The sequence below is a fragment of the Salvelinus alpinus genome, chromosome 13, assembly GCF_045679555.1.
Source record: "Salvelinus alpinus chromosome 13, SLU_Salpinus.1, whole genome shotgun sequence".
NCBI classification, from domain to species: Eukaryota; Metazoa; Chordata; class Actinopteri; order Salmoniformes; family Salmonidae; genus Salvelinus; species Salvelinus alpinus.
In genome coordinates this window covers 30,108,804-30,128,500 of record NC_092098.1, presented here as the reverse complement: position 1 = coordinate 30,128,500, position 19,697 = coordinate 30,108,804, and the positions used below count along the sequence as shown (strand labels likewise).

At 41.5% G+C, this 19,697-nt stretch overlaps 1 protein-coding gene across 1 annotated transcript; it reads left to right on the top strand.

The window, feature by feature from the left end:
* The first annotated feature begins 1,985 nt into the window (after positions 1–1,985).
* Positions 1,986–17,867, top strand: LOC139537515 (ras-like protein family member 10B). The gene is made up of 4 exons (XM_071338925.1): positions 1,986–2,364; positions 3,980–4,374; positions 10,642–10,766; positions 14,642–17,867. The coding sequence occupies exons 2-4, from the start codon at positions 4,081–4,083 to the stop codon at positions 14,910–14,912; spliced, it is 690 nt and encodes a 229-aa protein (XP_071195026.1). The 5' UTR covers positions 1,986–2,364; positions 3,980–4,080; the 3' UTR covers positions 14,913–17,867.
* The last annotated feature ends 1,830 nt before the right edge of the window (positions 17,868–19,697 follow it).

Below are 19,697 nucleotides of genomic sequence, written 5' to 3'. Positions count from 1 at the left end.
TTGCTCAGTTTGGCCTAGCGGCCAGCTCTAGGAAGAGTCTTGGTGGGTCCAAACTTCTTTCATTTAAGAATGATGGAGGCCACTGTGTTCTTGGGGATCTTCAATGCTGCAGAAATGTTTTGGTACCCTTCCCCCAATCTTTGCCTCAACACAATCCTGTCTCGGAGCTCTACAGCCAATTCCTTCGACCTCATGGCTTGGTTTTTGCTCTGACATGCACTGTCAACTGTGGGACCTTACATAGACAGGTATGTGCCCAATCAATTGACTTTATCACAGGTGGACTTCAATCAAGTTGTAGAAACATCTCAAGGATGATCAATGGAAACAGGATGCTCAATTTCAAGTATCATAGCAAAGGGTTTCAATACTTGTGTAAATAAGGTATTTCTGTTTTTTTTAAATTATACATTTGCAAAAATGTCTAAACCTGGTTTTGCTTTGTCATTATGGGGTATTGTGTGTAGATTGATGAAGAAAATGTTTTATTGAATCAATTTTAGAATAAGGCTAACGTAATAAAATGTGTAAAAAGGGAAGGGGTCTGATTACTTTCCGAATGCACTGTAGGCTGAGTTCCATATGCTAATTTCTTTAGCCGCCAATGGATCACGGTGTCCATATGGCAGAAGCTGGTGCTCTTGCATTAGTTGAATTTTAACTTTCAGATTTTTATAATATAATTTAATATAATTAATAATTATGATTAACCACATAACAATAATTTTGAGAAACTAAAACATTATTATTGAAATTAAACTGTTCCATGAAAATGTGCATATAAAAAATAATCATAAAGGGCACACAGATAGGTAGAAATGGTAGGATAAATTGTAAACTTCCCCAAACTCACAAACTGCTTATGGTCTTTATTATAACACCCATTAGCAAAAAAAAACGGGCCCACCTATAGAAATCAAATGCCCCTCCAACTGATACGTTCTTGCGCCGACCCTGGGATGCTACTGATGTTTCAGGTGCTCTTTTTTCCTTTGGTGGGTAGGCATTTTAACACTGACAATGTCAGTCTGAATCAGCTTTTCTTTTTTTTTGTAACAGTTGAATGTCTGGGAGAAAAGCAAGCACAATGGAAGTTACACAGTCTAAAGACCAGCAATGTCGGTGTTGGAAAAAAGTGTTTCACACTGATGTGGGGGATGGGGAAGAAATCTAGTTTGCAATTAGCAGGGCTATATATAGGCCTATAAAATATGGCTCTGGTAATTAGTTGCTCTAATTCTCTTAAAAATATACAATAGAACTTAGTGACATTCCTATGCAGTGTCAATGTGTATATTGTTGTGAACTCATTGAAAAAAAAAGTCTAAAGCCAAAAACATCCGTCATTTCAAGGCCAAACTGTATCACAGAACAAGATCCGACAATGGTATATGTTTGCAAGGTGTGAGGTTGGTGATTTCACATTAACTGCCTGGCTAAATCACATGGCGTGCATAGTAAATGATTGTGAGAGGTGACGTGGACTAGACAGGTATGTGGCACGAGGTTACTTAGCAACAGGGGCAAAATATACTGTTGCTAAGAAACAGCCTCCTTACTGCCCATCGGGTGCAGTGTACACATGTTGCTCAAGCATTCGAGTTAATGCTTTAGATTAAATCGCTTGCGCGCACAAAAACCTGTTAATTTCAGATGGAAGATCATGCATGTACTTCTGATGTAAGAGCCCCAGGCATTGTGTAGAAACCACATGGATCTGATTAGTGTTATTTTTAATAGTCTTTAAAAAGGCAAAGCATGTGTGCGTAAACTGCGCGTAAAATATTGCCGCGCGTACAGTGTCCCCAAATACCCTCAAAACTCCAATAGTGTTCCAATTGACAATTTTAACAAGAGATAGGGCTATCACTCAAATTTCAGATACCTTTCTCTGACAAGTCTCTGGCAACCCGTTTCATTCTGGTGCGGAACGTACCTTTCCCTAAAATGATAGGTTGTTCACTATATTTTGTCTGTCGTTTGTTAAACACTGTTGCTACAGCAGACGTGATGTGATGGCCCTACGTCCATAGACTATTACACACTTTAAGGTCTCACCCCAAAAGTAGGCTTGTCTTTGACGAAACCAGCCTGCACGAATTACGTGGATGTACTGTAGGCTTGTGATTTTTGCTGCCTGCAATATATGACGGGCGTTTAGACCGCGTGTCGTCTCTCCACTAACGAGAGAGTAGGTTGTATCTTTAGGACTCTTCACTGTATCCACCTGAGACCGTTATATGTCAGTAAGAAGCCAACGAATGAGGTTCTACACACAACAGCATCATCGCAGGTGTATCTGCAACAGCACTTTGGAATCTACACATCGTACGGCATCGGCACCGCACAATACCTGTGCGCACGGTAAGCATGTACTATCATTTCTAATCATATTATACTCATATGGAGTTGTTTAGAGTTGCAGCTACAAGTTGGTCTATTTAGATTCATTGTATTCTTAATTGTTACAGATCTACTTGCTTATAAAAATAAAAATTTGATTTGATATTCGCGCAAAGTTGGAATGTAAGTTTCATGCGTACGTTTATTTTTGCATTTCATGAAAGCCTATTAGCTAACCATAAAGCCTATCCAAAGATGGTGTTATTTGTTTTTTAATATATGATTGTGCTATTTTTCCTGATCAAACAGAATTTTGGATGATAGTGTTACATTAGATATTAGTCTATATATCGATACATGTTCCACTTTACAAAGTTGACCTCGTCTGAGGTCATTTCTGTACAGACCACTACCATTTCTTCCACTAGGTGATGCGCTTGTTCTTTATTGTTGTACATCTACTGTAAGGGATCTTAAAGGGGCAATCAGCAATTGCTACATACATTTTTGGACTTATAAATAATTGATATGTACCCATTGATTCTTGAATAATATAACTTATAAATGCTTCATGAGCTTAGTTTAACTGTGGTACCCCATCAGAACCCGAAATATAAGATTGTTTTACTCCAATGTTTGTAAACAAAGTAAATGTAAACAAACCCTATATAGCATCAAAACATGGTTAAAACTATCATTTTGATATCATAGACGGTCAGTCCTTGCATCCATAGCTCTTTCTGTGAATTTGAGAGTGGTTACATTTCTCCAGCCCCATCCTTCTGCTTTTTACCAAAACAGGGTCAGAAAGATGCTTTATTATTGTTTCTACTGCTGATTGCCCATTTAATTTGGTTCCATTTGTTGGAATGGCAACTTTTTTGAATGGTGATTGTTGTCTTCTAAAAAATGGAGTTAATGATGTGCAGCTTCAGATATAGATTTGGTTGGAATTGTGTTAGGCATATTGGAGTAATGCATATCGGAGATTATTGTTGGTGTACATTTTGTAGATTACTCATGAAACGTTTTAAACTATCAGGGATAATGAAGTGATTCCTTAGTAAGCAATCTTAGTCTAGTCTGTCTAGGCTGTACTAACTCCAAAACCACACCTCCAATAAACCATCTGGAAGACAATACACAGATTTTAGTGACTAAATAAATATTTTGAGTTACTTTTATTTTGAGCTTCAATTTTGTCAATAAGCGAATTTAGATTGCCCAGTGGCACTTTGGTTTTCACAGTATACGTTATTTCATCTTTCCAGTGTCCTTGTATATACAACTTCTTGTTTTAGTTGGTTGCTCAGCAGCTTAGTGCTTTTGTTTCCCTTTTGTAGATGAATGAAAGGCATGCAGTGGTAAAAAGAATGCACTTGCCAAAATAACCTATACTTTCATGTACAAATGTAGAGTGATCCAGAATTAGCATACCTAAGCTCCAAATGAACTAAATGACCCATACCTGTTGTGTGTTCCCATTTCTGTCTCCCTATGCCTCTCTTTCCCTCCTTCCCCTTTTCTGTCTTTCCCCTCCTCTCTCTCTTCCAATCCCTCTACCTCCCCCTCTCTCTCTTTATCTCTCACGCCCCCTCTCCATTTCCCCCCCTATCTCTCTCTCTCTCTCCACCAGTGGGATAGGGAGTGTTGGTGGTCTATGAATGTGGCCGAGCGTGCCCCCCACCACAACATCTGCCTCTGTGCCCGTGGGGACTATGCGCTGCACAACCCTGAATGCACTGGCCGGTGGTTTGCGAGAACAGGGAGGGGGGTGGAGCAGCAGCAGGGGGTCGAGGGGGGCGCAGCATGCCGCCTCCCTTCCGCATCGCTGTGCTGGGGGCACAAGGCGTGGGCAAGACTGCCATCGTGCAGCGCTTCCTCCACGATGACTACAGCGAGATGCCCACCCCGGCAACCAGCCGCGCCCGCCGGGTTCACCTGTCTGCTGCTGTGCTCAATGGCCACGTGCACGACCTGCAGATCACTGACTATCCTGCCATCACCAGCTTCCCCGGGAACTCAATGCAGGTACTGTCCCACTAAAGCACAACAGTGATGGGAACTGATGTGTGTGTGTGAATGGAATGTATATGTTTAAATGAATGATTAGAATATTCCACCCTGAAACAGTGTGGCAGGTTAGACATTGTAGACAGGTGAAAGGTCCATTTTAATGTCATGACATGAGGAGAGGAAGACACTTCTGATTTGATGCTGTGTATGCCCTGCTTTGATGCCTCACAGTCCCTTTTATTTAAATTCACACACACATCTGAAAGTGTGTAGTCAGCAGCTTTGTCATTGGGTTAGAAAAGAGGACAACCTGCTCTCTGTATTCACCTAGGATGTCACATAAAAGAAGAAGAAATCTGTTTTATCTATACTGAAATATCTGATATTCTCAGATGAATGTATTATACAACACACGGTGTCAGATACATTTGTACTCGGTCTTGACTCGGTCTCGGACAGTGAGGACTCGTAATTTCTTCCCGAGACCAGCGGAGTAAAAAACTAATAATTATCAGCTTCCATTCAGTCAGCGCATAAAACAGCTTCACCAGGCCAAATATATACACTCCTTTCTTGAAACATGAATACCTTAACAGCCTTTATATATATTGTGACAGGTTCGTGATTCTGAAATGACAGCAACCGAAATACCAGCGCGTATCAATTATGTAGTACAATAGAGAAATCATTCACAAAGTAGTTTACACACGTATGACATATATTCACATGCGCGCCAAACAGTCTAGTTTCAACGGAATATCATCTGCAGGCAGCAAGAGTGGACAGCTCTCAACTGGTTTTGGCATGGAGCAGCTCCCAGAAGAATGACATCGGTAGCGTTAGGGTAGAAAAGACATTTCAATTCAAGATATCTACCAGTAAATACTAACTAAGGCAACAATGGGTACAGTGGCGGTTCTAGATTGTATGGCTCCCCCGCCCAAAAAAAAGAAAAAGCACCATTCTGCACTAACTGTAATTTTTATTCAGACATTTGGAACAACACGTAAATAATCATAACATTTAAAACTGTATAAATATTTTTTTAAATATACAAAAATAAGACTGATAAATATCAAAAAGAAGTAACAAAGACAAATAGAAAAAAATGGTGTTGATTTGGCACTCCAGCATCAATACATTACCCATCCCCCAACACTGTCAACCAAGAGTCAAGACTAAACCATTTCACCTTGGTGGTGTGCAGACTGGTTTTATATTATTCTTAATGATTTTGCACAAACCAGAAAAAAATGCAACAATATGTCTGTGAAACTATATATTCACAGTATTATGAATGAATTGTGGTTTATTTGGTAGCATTTCGTAGTGTGACTGATTTTACTAATTGCATTACTACTGTACAAAGTGAGAGGTGTGCTATTTGATAGATTCCCCCGCTCCCCCTACCTCGGGCTTCCAGTGGGGAGACCTGAGATCAACCAACCCCCGCCTCCTTCCCCATCTCGTACTTCTGAGTGAGAGACCTTCCCAGGCAGTATCCTTCCTAGCTCACAAACTAGAATCAGAGCGTCCACTCCGACAAGGTTAATTGACCCACAGTCCCAATTGACCGCCCACTGAATGGGTATACAAACCAGGTATTGAAAAAGTTTAGTCTGAAGTGTTGGTTAGTAGGCTATTTGTGATGTGCAATTGTCATCATGCACTGTTTGCATCAGGGGTGTAGACATGGATGGGCCTGGGTGTACAGAGGCCCAACCACTGGAGAGCCAGGCCCTGACATGCCCACCCAATCAGATTGATGTGATTTAAGCATTGTTGTGGACTTAGACCATCACATTTTTGTATTTTTCTATAAAAAAAGAGCGATTTTGTGAGTGAAAATCGGAAGAATTTAGAGGAAAACTCATTAAAAAAAACGAATTTTCACTTAGGGTGCCTTTCCTTCGCTGGGTGGGCCGTTTGGGAACTTTTTGGCACAGTTAGAGTATTCCCACTTCTCCAGGCACCACTGCATAGGGCCGATGGAAAGACAGCAGTCACACACAGAATGATGTTAAAGGATAACCAGTACATAAACTCGTACATAATAAGCCAGTAGGTCCCAATCATAAGAAAACAAAAACACAACCATTAAGCATTTCCCAATCAAAATGTACAACTATTACTTCCCATTGAAAAAAACATTTAATGTTTAGCACACAAAGTAACCAGTGACCTAAAGTTTAAAGTGGAGCTGACAGCGTTTGAACTACTTTGCAGTTATGAAACAAAAAGACAATCATAAGTCAAAAATATCAAATTCCCTGTTTATGCCACAAAACCAACTTTATAAGAGGTTTTAAAAATAGGTACTCTTTGACTCACAGTTCCATGATGTACACTAAGGCATTGTAGAATGTAGATGGATGCAGTTAAATGCATGATTAATATAATTCCCCAATACATTTCTGGAGAGTCAAAAACATATTGCTATCAGGTTGTAAATCACAGCAGGCCTGGTACATTGTTTGCTGCCTCCATTCGGGATGCACTGTTTGAGTTTCAATGACTCAATATTCTGGACAAAAACGGACTAATGTAACTAAGGCTGGGAATGTCAATACAATTAAACTAGCAAGGGCAATGATCACAAGTCAGTAATAACATCGCTAATAGGCTAGCGTATCTATTTATGTAGCAAGCTATAAACACAGAGCCTAACGTTAGCTAGATATTCTCCTAGCAGCTAGCTAGCTAGCAAGCTGTCATGTCATACCACTGGAGGAGTGGGTGAGTGACTGAGTTTTTCCCCTCATATCGTTTTTCGGTGGCTATACATACACAGCTAGAGATGCAGGTGTCATTTGGTTAGCTAGCAAGAACTTGAACGACTGTTATACAGTTAGCATTTCTCTTGCATTCGCAAATTCACTCTGGCTATTGTAAGAAATTGTAATGGATACTGGTAACTTGTTTTTAACAACTTCTCAACACAAGCTATACTTGGCACAACATGCACCCATCCCCCACTATACCCCCACACTTTGTACCCTTATAAATAACCACAGACCCACACACACTCCCCTCCCCCATGAATAGGCCCCTGCTAAAACAAACGCACATGCATTCTGCTCAAGGACAAAGAACTGTGTGAAGAGCCAATGGAACGTCGACATCAGGCCCGGACAGGACTACCCACGACCCAGATCGACCAATCGGAAGGCCAGACTACAAGATCAACCTACTTTACTTGTTGCCTATATAACCAGTACAAACTGTTTAGAGCGCTCTCTTTTCCGACGATTCCATACGAGTCAGACAGAAGGGGCCGTGCTGCACGATTTGCCAGATATCTTTACATTGAAGACAAAGAACTGTGTGAAGAGCCAATGGAACGTCGACATCAGGCCCGGACAGGACTACCCACGACCCAGATCGACCAATCGGAAGGCCAGACTACAAGATCAACCTACTTTACTTGTTGCCTATATAACCAGTACAAACTGTTTAGAGCGCTCTCTTTTCCGACGATTCCATACGAGTCAGACAGAAGGGGCCGTGCTGCACGATTTGCCAGATATCTTTACATTGAATAAACTGTCTTACTAAATACTGTTCCACCCTGTCCAGCGTATTGACTTGGTCTCATTTCTCTAGTAACGAATCATCAACACTATCTACTATGATTTGAGAGCCCTCTCATCTGAATGTGCCAGAGGACAGAACAACTGATGAATTTACCAACACGCAACACCTGCTGAATATGACCGGTGTCAGTAAACGTAGGCAAAAAAAGTAATAGTTAGTCAAGAATGCTCTAGATGACATGTAAACAGCCTAACCAGCTCTGTTCTCTCATTTGTGTCTGGAAGTAGCAAGCTAGCCAACTTTAGCCAGTTAGATTGAGTGCTTGGTTGGGACAAGCATGCATTGGCAGGCAAGCTGTAAATGGACGAGGAGGCTACAATTCTCCATCGTTTATCAGTGCAATTTTGACGGCCAACTAGCTGAAAAAGTTTGAGATGTCTTATCTAATGTTCCTTTGTTAGATTTTAGCCTATCTTGCTCTGGCTAGCAGTAGTTGTTGCTCTTGTTGTTGTTGATGCGCATAACTGAGAGAGAGCCTACCTTTTCATGTTTTGTAAGATGACCGTGGTGTTTACATATTTGTAGAAATCCATTCGGTTTATTTTGTGGCTTTTGACGAATGTGGTCTAATGATCGAAAGTCCCGCTGTTGCAACTGCCTGTAAACACACAGTCCAGTTCAAAGTGAATGATGACAGGCCCGTGTGGCAAATTGCTTGTTTGTATAAAGGTCTACTGTAGCTCTGATTGATAACCCCCTGATCTGTGTAGACTCCGGTCCTAGACAAGACAGATGTTTTTATTCTGTTTTATTTACTGCAGTGTCCATTAATTGTGCGAATGCACATCCATTTTCCCACTCTATTGCGGTAGAATTATCACAAATGCCTTTGAATGTTTGGGAATTCCAGATACTAAGAATTTATGAAAACGTGAAAATGTCAGAATGTTTTTTTAAAAAGTGTAATATTCTTCCTGTGGGTGTATATGAACAGATTTTAATAAGATTTCACGTTGCTAAAATGCTGTCAGTTCCACTTTAAATGCAACAATGTTTCACACACAACTTATTTTCAAAGAGATGGCTAACAACACCAAGCACACTGCAATAAAAAAACAGTTCCACTCACCAGATGATGATCATTTGAAACTTAACTTCTTGTTGAAAGTTATTCTTGAAAAGGGAGAAGCTAACAAATTAGCAACAACATCCTCTTTGATAACACCTGCTGCCGCTGAAAACTAGCCGACAACAAAAGCTAGCTAGCTAGACCGTGGGAAAACTACTGCTCACTATTGAGTAGTGAGTGACCTGTTGGCCTTCAAGAAGGCAGAAGTTTCCATACTTTTTGTAAAAAACGGTCTCACTCATGAAGACAAAATGTGATTGGATGATTTCACTGTCACTCCAAAATTTTGTCCTAATAATATTGAACGGCAGATGCCTTTATCTAGCTTCTAATGGCCTAGCCAATGGCTGACTTAGCTAGCTAGATGTATCCCCCCAGAGACTAGCAAATAAATATTTGTTTAGCTTCAGTTTTAACCCTTTCCTTTCCAACAAAAACAGAAGAGATTAAATCAGAACATCATTGAAAATAATAAAATAATAATCATTATTTCTATATTATTATAATAATTATTTTATAAATCCTTAGCCCTTCTCTGAAGGCTTATTGTTCCCCACTATGTTTGGGTTAGTAATAATTTGTAGAGTGGCTCTATTTTCCCTCAGCAGCATTTTTTCACTATTCTGAATGTCTAAAGAATCCATATGTTGTTCTGAAATATGAACACAGAAATACTGGACATTTTGAACTCTTATGGTGGTGATTTACCAAAATTACAATCATGATCTTGAATTGGTCTCGCATTTTTCTGGTCTCGGTCTTGACTTGGTCTCGGACCCCTTGTCCCCCCCCCCCGGTCTTGGTCTTGACTTGGTCTCGCCCCCCTCCGGTCTTGGTCTTGAATCGGTCTCGCTTTAGGTGGTCTCAAACACAACACTGCCAGCTTTGCAGTCATAAAGTTTGAGTGAAAATTGACCTTTCAATGCACCAGAGATTTCTCATCACGTCTAGACACAATTTTACAGTCACAGAACAAAATATTGAACTGAAACTGTTCAATGGAACTGTGACCTCAGAAAATGTAATTACTAGTTTGGCTTACTCATTTAAAGAAAGTAATATTCTGTTGAGGTCCACAGATTAACCACAGTTTTGGGTATAACTTTAATCAAATTTCACATTCAATTGATAATTTATAAGATAATCAGTGTTTTCATTTTCAATGGAGAGGTGCTTGAGGTGTTTTTGAAAAGCTATGCAAGGCAAGCACTAGCTTGCAAACAATATTTCTCACAGCGAGGAGCCAATCATAAAGCAGAAATTAAAATTACAAAAGAGAGCAGATTGTGTTTTTGTCATATTGCCCAGAGAGTATGCTATGTTGCAAGTAATTTCAGCAAATGAACTAAACTAACATCATTTTGAAAAAGTGTACAAAAGCTGTGCGTGCATGTGTACAGAATAGGTGAAGACTATTGGTCTCCATGCTACTATTTAAAATAAATCTTTCCGTCACATTCAAAATGTATCAAACAGTGCATCTGAGTATTACCAGACAAAGGTACTGCTTCCTAATGAGAGTCTTCCCCATGTCTTCTCTTCTCCCTCCTGTCTCCTTCCCTCCTCTTTCTACTATTCTCTTTCCTTCACTTTTCTATCCTCTCCCCTCCCTCCTCCAGGAGTGGACAGACACCTGCTGCCGAGGCATCCGCAGCGCTCACGTCTACATCCTGGTCTATGACATCTGCTGCTTCGACAGCTTCGAATACATCAAGACCATGCGCCAGCAGATCCTAGAGACCAGGTGAGGACACGGCCTGCATGCCAAATAGGGGCCAGCTCCGGCTGGCACCAGCTCTTTGAACTCAGCCGTAATTATGGCTCGCTATGAATAGAGAAGCCTGGGCCGCAATCAGGAGCCTCCACCGCCACACTCACACAGAACATTTATTTAACATTTGGACTGAAATCAACATGAGTGGCTCAGACTGCCAGGGTCAAGTGTCTTCATAATCACTTCGGCTTCTCTTTACAATCCCTCCATTGTCTTTTTGCTATTTCATATGTTCTATTGAATTCTGTATTTTTTAGATGTTGTTGGAAGCGAATGCAGTGTGGAATGGTGTGATGGAAACAGTTTTAACAACACCCACTTTATAGACTCACAATAGACACTATAGACACTCAACAGATACTTGTTACAAAACAAGTATTTCACAGTGGTTATCTTACCATGGTAAAAAGTTGAGTCACAGTCTGATAGAACTGTTACCCAGCCAATCTTTCACTGTGGATGAAATGTTTCCAGAAACATTAGATTATTTTTTAACAAACCACCCCTCTTGGCTCTGGGCTTGAAAAAAAATCAATAACCTTTCCATGCGAATCCACAAATTTCATGTTTGTAGTGCTCGCTTGCTTTTCAGGTCGATACATCTCTCCCAAACCAGGCAGCTGCTAAACCAATTCTGTGTCATATGATTAGTCAAAGCAATTTGCGCAAACCATCCCTCCCGGGAGCCCAGATAGCTTTAATCAGACTGTGTGTCCTAATAACAGGGTTGGGAAACAAGGCTGGTGTTTGTCTTAGACTGATGTCAGTGTGGGATAGTGACATGATGTGATGTTTGGAGGGACGGACGTGTGATACGTGTCAGTGGAGCGGAGATTGATTCTGAGAGCCATTAGCTTGCAACCACGTGACTTGTCGTTGTGAGGCAGCTGATGACCTTGGTGGCAAACACGTGTTTAATTTACAATGAAATCATCTTCACGCCACCATCTCTCTTGCACGTCTCACATGTCTCGCTCTCACACACACAGAGGGAGAGATGGGTTGTTTAATATCATCTCCAAATCTGCTAATGAGCCAGGGACTAGACTGACAGCTGGCTGGCTCCCTGGGACTAGACTGACAGCTGGTTGGCTGCCTCTCCTAAGGCATATGTGCCTTAGGAGATTTTTCTGCAATGTACTTACTGTATGTGCTGCTATTGTAATATCTAATGTATTATAAAAGATGTCTAACTTAATTGAAATTCTTCATAACATACCATGGTGAAAATGTATCGAGACATAGGATTTACTGTAGGTTTGACCCAACCAACCCCCTTGGCCTCAGTTTTGAAAAGTCAATAAGGCTTCCTCTTGAATCCACACATTCCTCTTCATGGCACTGGGACGTGAAAGTGGACGTCACAGCTGTTCCAGTGGTGACAGTAGGGGCGGGGTGTGTGAGCATGAGGCTGTCAATCAGTGCCCACTCTGACAGCACCACGTTGCCAAGGCCATACAGAGGCTAATGGTGTCAGTGACCGGTCCTGTCACAGCCATTCATCTCCCAGTCATCCATTTATTGGGTGGGCTCGCCCAGTTATGATTATGCACAAATCATTAGATTTGTTAGATTTACGTGATAAATGTTTTGCAGTACATGCTTGTAAAATCAACATTTGGAGCAGTAGGCTACATTCTTTTGAAATCAATATAAGGAACTGACAGTTGAGGAAAAGCTATTTATTTCTTAGGAAAGAGGGAACTGTCACAAGAACTATCATCATCTTCAGGAGATAAGGAAGAGACAAAAGCTGAACACAGGCTTGGGATGGGGAGAGGAGGGTGACACCTTGGATCTTACTCACATATATCTGACTAGAGATACAGTGCATTCGGAAAGTATTCAGACCCCTTGACTTTCTCCACATTTTGTTACGTTACAGCCTTGTTCTAAAATTTATGAAATAGTTTTTTTCCACTCATCAAACTATATACAATACACCACAATGACAAAGCAAAAACAGGTTTTTAGAAATCTTTGCAAATGTATATACAAAAATAAATATATATATCAAATTTACATAAGTATTCAGACCCTTTACTCTGTACTTTGTTGAAGCACCTTTGGCAGCACACCCGTATTTGGGGAGTTTCACTCAAGGACATTCAGAGACTTGTCCCGAAGCCACTCCTGCATTGTCTTGGCTGTGTGCTTAGGGTCGTTGTCCTGTTGGAATTTTAACCTTTACCCCAGTCTGAGTTCCTGAGCGCTCTGGAGCAGGTTTTCATCAAGGATCTCTCTGTACTTTGCTCCGTTTATTTTTCCCTTGATCCTGACTAGTCTCCCAGTCCCTGCCACTGAAAAACATCCCCACAGCATGATGCTGCCACCACCATGCTTCATCGTAGGGATGTTGCCAGGTTTCCTTGGCACCATCCTTATGGTTTTATCAGACCAGAGAATTTTGTTCCTCATAGTCTGAGTCCTTTAGGTGCCTTCTGGCAAACTCCAAGCGGACTGTCATGTGCCTTTTACTGGGGAGTGGCTTCCGTCTGGCCACTCTACCATAAAGGCCTGATTGGTGGAGTGCTGCAGAGATGGTTGTCCTTCTGGAAGGTTCTCCCATCTCCACAGAGGAACTCTGGAGCTCTGTCAGTGACCATCAGGTTCTTGGTCCCCTCCCTGACCAAGGACCTTGTCCCCCGATTGCTCAGTTTGGCCGGGCAGCCAGCTCTAGGAAGAGTCTTGGTGGGTCCAAACTTCTTCCATTTAAGAATGATGGAGGCCACTGTGTTCTTGGGGACCTTTAATGCTGCATGAATGTTTTGGTACCCTTCCCCAGATCTGTGCCTCGACACAATCCTGTCTCGGAGCACTACGGGCAATTCCTTCAACCTCATGGCTTGGTTTTTGCTCTGACATGCACTGTCAACTGTGGGACCTTATATAGACATGTGTGTGCCTTTCCAAATCATGTCCAATCAATTGAATTTACCTCTGGTGGACTCAAATCATGTTGTAGAAACATCTCAAGGATGATCAATGGAAACATGATGCTCAATTTCAAATCTCATAGCAAAGGGTCTGAATAGTTGTGTAAATAAGGTATTTCTGTTGTTTTTTTAAACTTTTTTTGCATTGTCATTATGGGGTATTTAAAAAAAAAAAATTCGATTAAGGCTGTAATGTAACAAAATGTGGAAAAGGTAAATGGGTCTGAATACTTTTCAAATGCACTGTACACTCTGTACACACATACTATGTACACACACAATGAACACTCACCTCAGAAACCCAAGGTTTCAAACAAAGCTCTGTAGGAGCTACCAGCATATTACTTTGACAAGAGGGGGAATTTAAACCTTCCCTCGTCTAACTCAAAGTTTCTGTCAAGGTGCACATGTCAGTAAATTTACAGAGTTAAGAAAAGCCCTTGTTAAATTAAATATTTTGAAAATGTCTAGACTTTTGTCAGGTGCGCAACTTTGGTTTTAGAAGTGAGGGGGGGGCATTATCCGACCGGATATTTTTTTTTTTATAAACACTCCAAAACAGCCTATCCGACCGGTCAGAGGCGTTCGCATGTTCCTAAAGTACACCGTTGCCTCATTTTGTATCACATTCCAATGATAACTGGGAGGGACAAAAATGCAATTCCAGTGAAAGTTGCACCCCTTGTTTTTGGTCATGAATAACTCCAAACAAAAAACGGCCCTTAATCCTCTCCTTACGAAGACTTCCTGATAAAAAGGCTTAGAGTCAGTTTTGGACAGAGTTGGCAGGGCAGGGGATTTGATAACGCTGCCTCAATAGCATCAACTATAACTGAGGTACAAATCTGTGTCAGTCATAGTCTAAGCCTTGCTCTCATTCTGTGTGTTTTTGTCTCTTTTCCTCTCCAGGGTGTTGGGCACAGGCGACATGCCCATCCTGGTCGTGGGGAACAAGCGGGACTTGCAGCGGGGGCGTGTTATCCCCCGCCACAACATGTCCGACCTGGTGAGGAAGAACTGGAAGTGTGGCTACGTGGAGTGTTCGGCCAAGTTCAACTGGCACGTGCTTCTGCTGTTCGGGGAGGCTCTGCGCAGTGTGGGCTGTGCCCGCTGCAAACACGTCCATGCAACCATCCGCTTCCAACGGGCACTAAGAAACGAACGCTGTGCCCTCATGTGATTTACTCAGTGACGGTGGGTGCGCACCAGAGTGGCATTGAGGGCCATTGGTACAGTAAACCTCCCTAGGACCACCATGGCTGACCACATTTCTGTCCCGTGAAGCTACAGTATTAACATGTAACAGCCCTCTGTTTTGCTGCTATCTGACTTGATCAGGGATGGAGAGTACCACCCTATCCATCTTTGTAAAGTATCTTTGATATTTTCTTGATTTGGAGGCAGCTAAACCAACCCCTTGCTGTAAAAATTCTGAACTCGTTCAAGTACACTAAAGGAACTTTCCAGCATCTGGGAGTCGCTCCAGACAGACAGATTGGTTTATGTTGTTTGACTCACCTGGACGTTGATCGATGTATGACATTGCAAATGTCAAAGCCCTGTTTGGAGTGGGATTGAGGTTGACATCTGCTGATGCATTCTCTTTCTCTGCTCGGATGTCTTGAAGGTGCACACTTGAGCATATAATCCCCAGAGGTAGCTATACGAATTCCGTACACAAGCCCATCTCAATTAGTCCTCTGAAACCAAAACAGCCAACCATAGGGAGATTTCTGTTAAATTGAGTAATCCAATCCAGTCCACCTTTACGCTCCACTCGCAAACAAACAACTGTGTACATCCATAAATCTACAACAGTAGAAGCACATAAGGGTGTTTATATACAAACACAACTCAGACCAAACCCCTGATATGAGACTGTTAATGATATTTTTACAGTATAAGGTCTAAATGTAATAAAATACTTGAGGCTAGACATGGTTGTCAACATATCGGCCTGTTCAGGTCCTCTGAACTGCTAAATATAGCAATAAATGGACATGCCATGCTTGAATGTTAATAATCTTTGGTAAAACGTAGATATAAGGGGGAACAAAAGGACACACTTGTTCCTGTAAGGTTGTATTCAATGAAATGTTTTATTTATTTCACCTTTATTTAACCAGGTAGGCTAGCTGAGAACAAGTTCTCATTTACAACTGCGACCTGGCCAAGATAAAGCAAAGCAGTGCGACACAAACACAGAGTTACACATGGAATAAACAAGCGTAGTCAATAACACAATAGAAAAAAAAACAAAGTCTATATACAGTGTGGGCAAATGGCGTGAGGTGGTAAGGCAATAAATAGGGCATAGTAGCAAGTAATTACAATTTAGCAAATTAACACTGAAGTGATAGATGTGCAAGTAGAAATACTGGTGTGCAAAAGAGCAGAAAAGTAAATAAAAACAATATGGGGAAAGGAGAACACAATGCAGATACGGCTAGCCTACCTGACTATCGCCACTTGTTTGAGTGAAACTAAATTAGTATGGTACTACTATGGTACTTGGTTTCTCAAATGATTGCCTCGCCTGGTTCACCAACTACTTCTTTGATAGAGTTCAGTGTGTCAAATCGGAGGGCCTGTTGTCCGGGCCTCTGGCAGTCTCTATGGGGGTGCCACAGGGTTCAATTCTTGGACCGACTCTCTTCTCTGTATACATCAATGATGTCGCTCTTGCTGCTGGTGAGTCTCTGACCCACCTCTACGCAGACGACACCATTCTATATACATCTGGCCCTTCTTTGGACACTGTGTTAACAACCCTCCAGACAAGCTTCAATACCATACAACTCTCCTTCCGTGGCCTCCAATTGCTCTTAAATACAAGTAAAACTAAATGCATGCTCTTCAACCGATCGCTGCCTGCACCTGCCCGCCCGTCCAACATCACTACTCTGGACGGTTCTGACTTAGACTATGTGGACAACTACAAATACCTAGGTGTCTGGTTAGACTGTAAACTCTCCTTCCAGACTCACATAAAACATCTCCAATCCAAAGTTAAATCTAGAATTGGCTTCCTATTTCGCAACAAAGCATCCTTCACTCACGCTGCCAAACATAACCTTGTAAAACTGACCATCCTACCGATCCTCGACTTCGGCGATGTCATTTACAAAATAGCCTCCAATACCCTACTCAATAAATTGGATGCAGTCTATCACAGTGCCATCCGTTTTGTCACCAAAGCCCCATATACTACCCACCACTGCGACCTGTACGCTCTCGTTAGCTGGCCCTCGCTTCATACTCGTCGCCAAACCCACTGGCTCCAGGTCATCTACAAGACCCTGCTAGGTAAAGTCCCCCCTTATCTCAGCTCGCTGGTCACCATAGCAACACCCACCTGTAGCACGCGCTCCAGCAGGTATATCTCTCTGTCACCCCCAAAACCAATTCTTCCTTTGGCCGCCTCTCCTTCCAGTTCTCTGCTGCCAATGACTGGAATGAACTACAAAAATCTCTGGACCTGGAAACACATATCTCCCTCACTAGCTTTAAGCACCAGCTGTCAGAGCAGCTCACAGATTACTGCACCTGTACATAGCCCATCTATAATTTAGCCCAAACAACTACCTCCCCCCTACTGTATTTATTTATTTAGCTCCTTTGCACCCCATTATTTCTATCTCTACTTTGCACATTCTTCCACTGCAAATCTACCATTCCAGTGTTTTACTTGCTATATTGTATTTACTTCGCCACCATGGCCTTTTGTTTTGCCTTTACCTCCCTTATCTCACCTCATTTGCTCACATTGTATATAGACTTATTTTTCTACTGTATTATTGACTGTATGTTTGTTTTACTCCAGTGTGTAACTCTGTGTTGTTGTATGTGTCGAACTGCTTTGCTTTATCTTGGCCAGGTCGCAATTGTAAATGAGAACTTGTTCTCAACTTGCCTACCTGGTTAAATAAAGGTGAAATAAAAAAAATAAAAAAATAAGATAGTGATAATAAACTCCCAGTTGCAGGAGTTTTTTCTGTTTTGGACCAATCACATTCCATAAGGAGAGCCTCAAATGTCTAACAGCCCTCAAAATCAGAGCCAAACTACTTTCGTGACTTGTGATTTTAATAAGCCTGTTCCTGAATAAATAAATAAAACGGTTATATGCTGATGAGCTAGCTAGCTGTCTATGATTATGAAGATGACTTTAAATTGTTCTGTGTTGATGTGAACCTATAATTACGATGGAGTCCTCAGACGTCCCATTCTCTGGTCTGTTTCATGAATACATCATAATTTGAGCATCCCTCTTCAATACTCCACAGGTAGGTCTGTCTGGAACTTTTACATGGTCTATAGTACATAGCTAGAGAAACTCGACAAACTAACATTCTCAAAGACCACTGCCTTGCAACAGGTCAGATTTACTTTCCCTCCTCCACTGCCTTAGTCACAGACCTGCATAATCTCTTACCTGGGTACTACATCATTACACATTCCAATAAAACATTTTATTTTCAGGATTCCGGTTTAATTTCCTGAGGTCTCTCGCTAAAGGCCCATTTTGATGAGAACCACTAACCTGGCATTGTGAGGTGTCTAAAATATCAGTATTGTATTCAAAGATATCTACTGGAGGGCCATCTTGAAACTGAGGGCCTAATAAGAAAATACACACTAGTTGTGAATTACTGTTTTAATGCTATAATCAAATCAAATTGTTCAACAAACTTAATAGGTGCTTGTTTTGAGAAATTAAGTTGCTGAAAAAACAGAATTTGAGTTCAAGGCTACCGGATGCTGATCCCTGGTATGTCTCAGTGTGTATTGTTCATCCCAGTGTGTCAGTCTCGCTGGCCGGCCCACAGCCAGTAGAGGTAATTGAATGAGTCTTTCTAGTAGAGACTGAGGAGGCGAGGAGCGTGACGTGTGTGCAAGCGGATGGGGAACAAGCACAGCTGCTGTAGTGTGATGGGCTGCAGCTCTGACAAGGGCTATTAATAGCTCCAGACTTGATCTTCCAAGCACCATTTTGCTAGAGGGGTATATAGAAGTCTGCAGGTTGCAGCCATAAACTCAATACACACAAGGTGACTGAGACAGCATCTTAGGCTAAATAAAGCAATCAAATGATGTTAAAGTAGCAACCCGCGGAACTGTAAACGAGAGGGTCACTCCTGAGAAGCAGAGGTCAATAAAAAAATAATGCCTTGAATGTTGATCAAACACAAGCGCTGTCAAAGAAAAAAAAAATCTATTCAGAGTTAATCTGTGATTCAGCTCACAATCATGAAAGTGAATATTTTATTTAAAAAACGATTTAAACAAAAAAAACTATCAAACAGCAAATGAGTTTGTGGCTTCAGCCACCACATTGTGTGTGACTGTGTGGGAGTGTGTTAATGTCTATTTGAGTTTGTGTGTGGGAGTGTGTTAATGTCTATTTGAGTTTGTGGATATGTCTTTGCTGCCTTATATAAATACAATGGCTCTGAAATTCAGCCATGCCTCAATAACCGAGTCTGTGGGTCTGGGTGAGGCTGTCTGCTTATCTTTTGTGCTCTGATAGAACGGATCCTGGAGTAACAGGCAGCAGCTGTGAGATGCGCAGATGTGTCTGATATTAAGGTCTGAATGCTTCTATTCTTATTGCTCTCCAGCTGCCCGCTGCCTCTGTGTGTGTGTGTGTGTGTGTGTTGCTCCCTGGTTCCCCATTTAAAAAGAGCATTTGTAAAGGAGCCGAGCACTGCTCTGAAGCAAAATTGAAGTGGAAATCTGACCTCCCACTAAATAGATTTCCCTTACATATAAAATCACAGGGATTTGAATATATTCAGCTGTCGGAGAGGGAATAGAGGAGAATTATGATGGAAAATGTATATTTTCTTTTGGAATAAAGACATGATTACCATAGCATTGAAGAAAGTTTTGCATTAAAATGATTTTGTCACACAATGTAGTGGAGTGCACACAGAATAAGTAATAAATTGACCCGAAACTGAGC

What these genes read in the sequence shown, in the direction of transcription:
- LOC139537515 (XM_071338925.1), top strand. Translation starts at nt 4,081, where the DNA reads ATGCACTGGCCGGTGGTTTGCGAGAACAGGGAGGGGGGTGGAGCAGCA. An exon ending in TCCCCGGGAACTCAATGCAG is followed by an intron (nt 4,375 to 10,641) that starts GTACTGTCCCAC and finishes TCCCTCCTCCAG; the next exon opens with GAGTGGACAGACACCTGCTG. An exon ending in CAGCAGATCCTAGAGACCAG is followed by an intron (nt 10,767 to 14,641) that starts GTGAGGACACGG and finishes TTTCCTCTCCAG; the next exon opens with GGTGTTGGGCACAGGCGACA.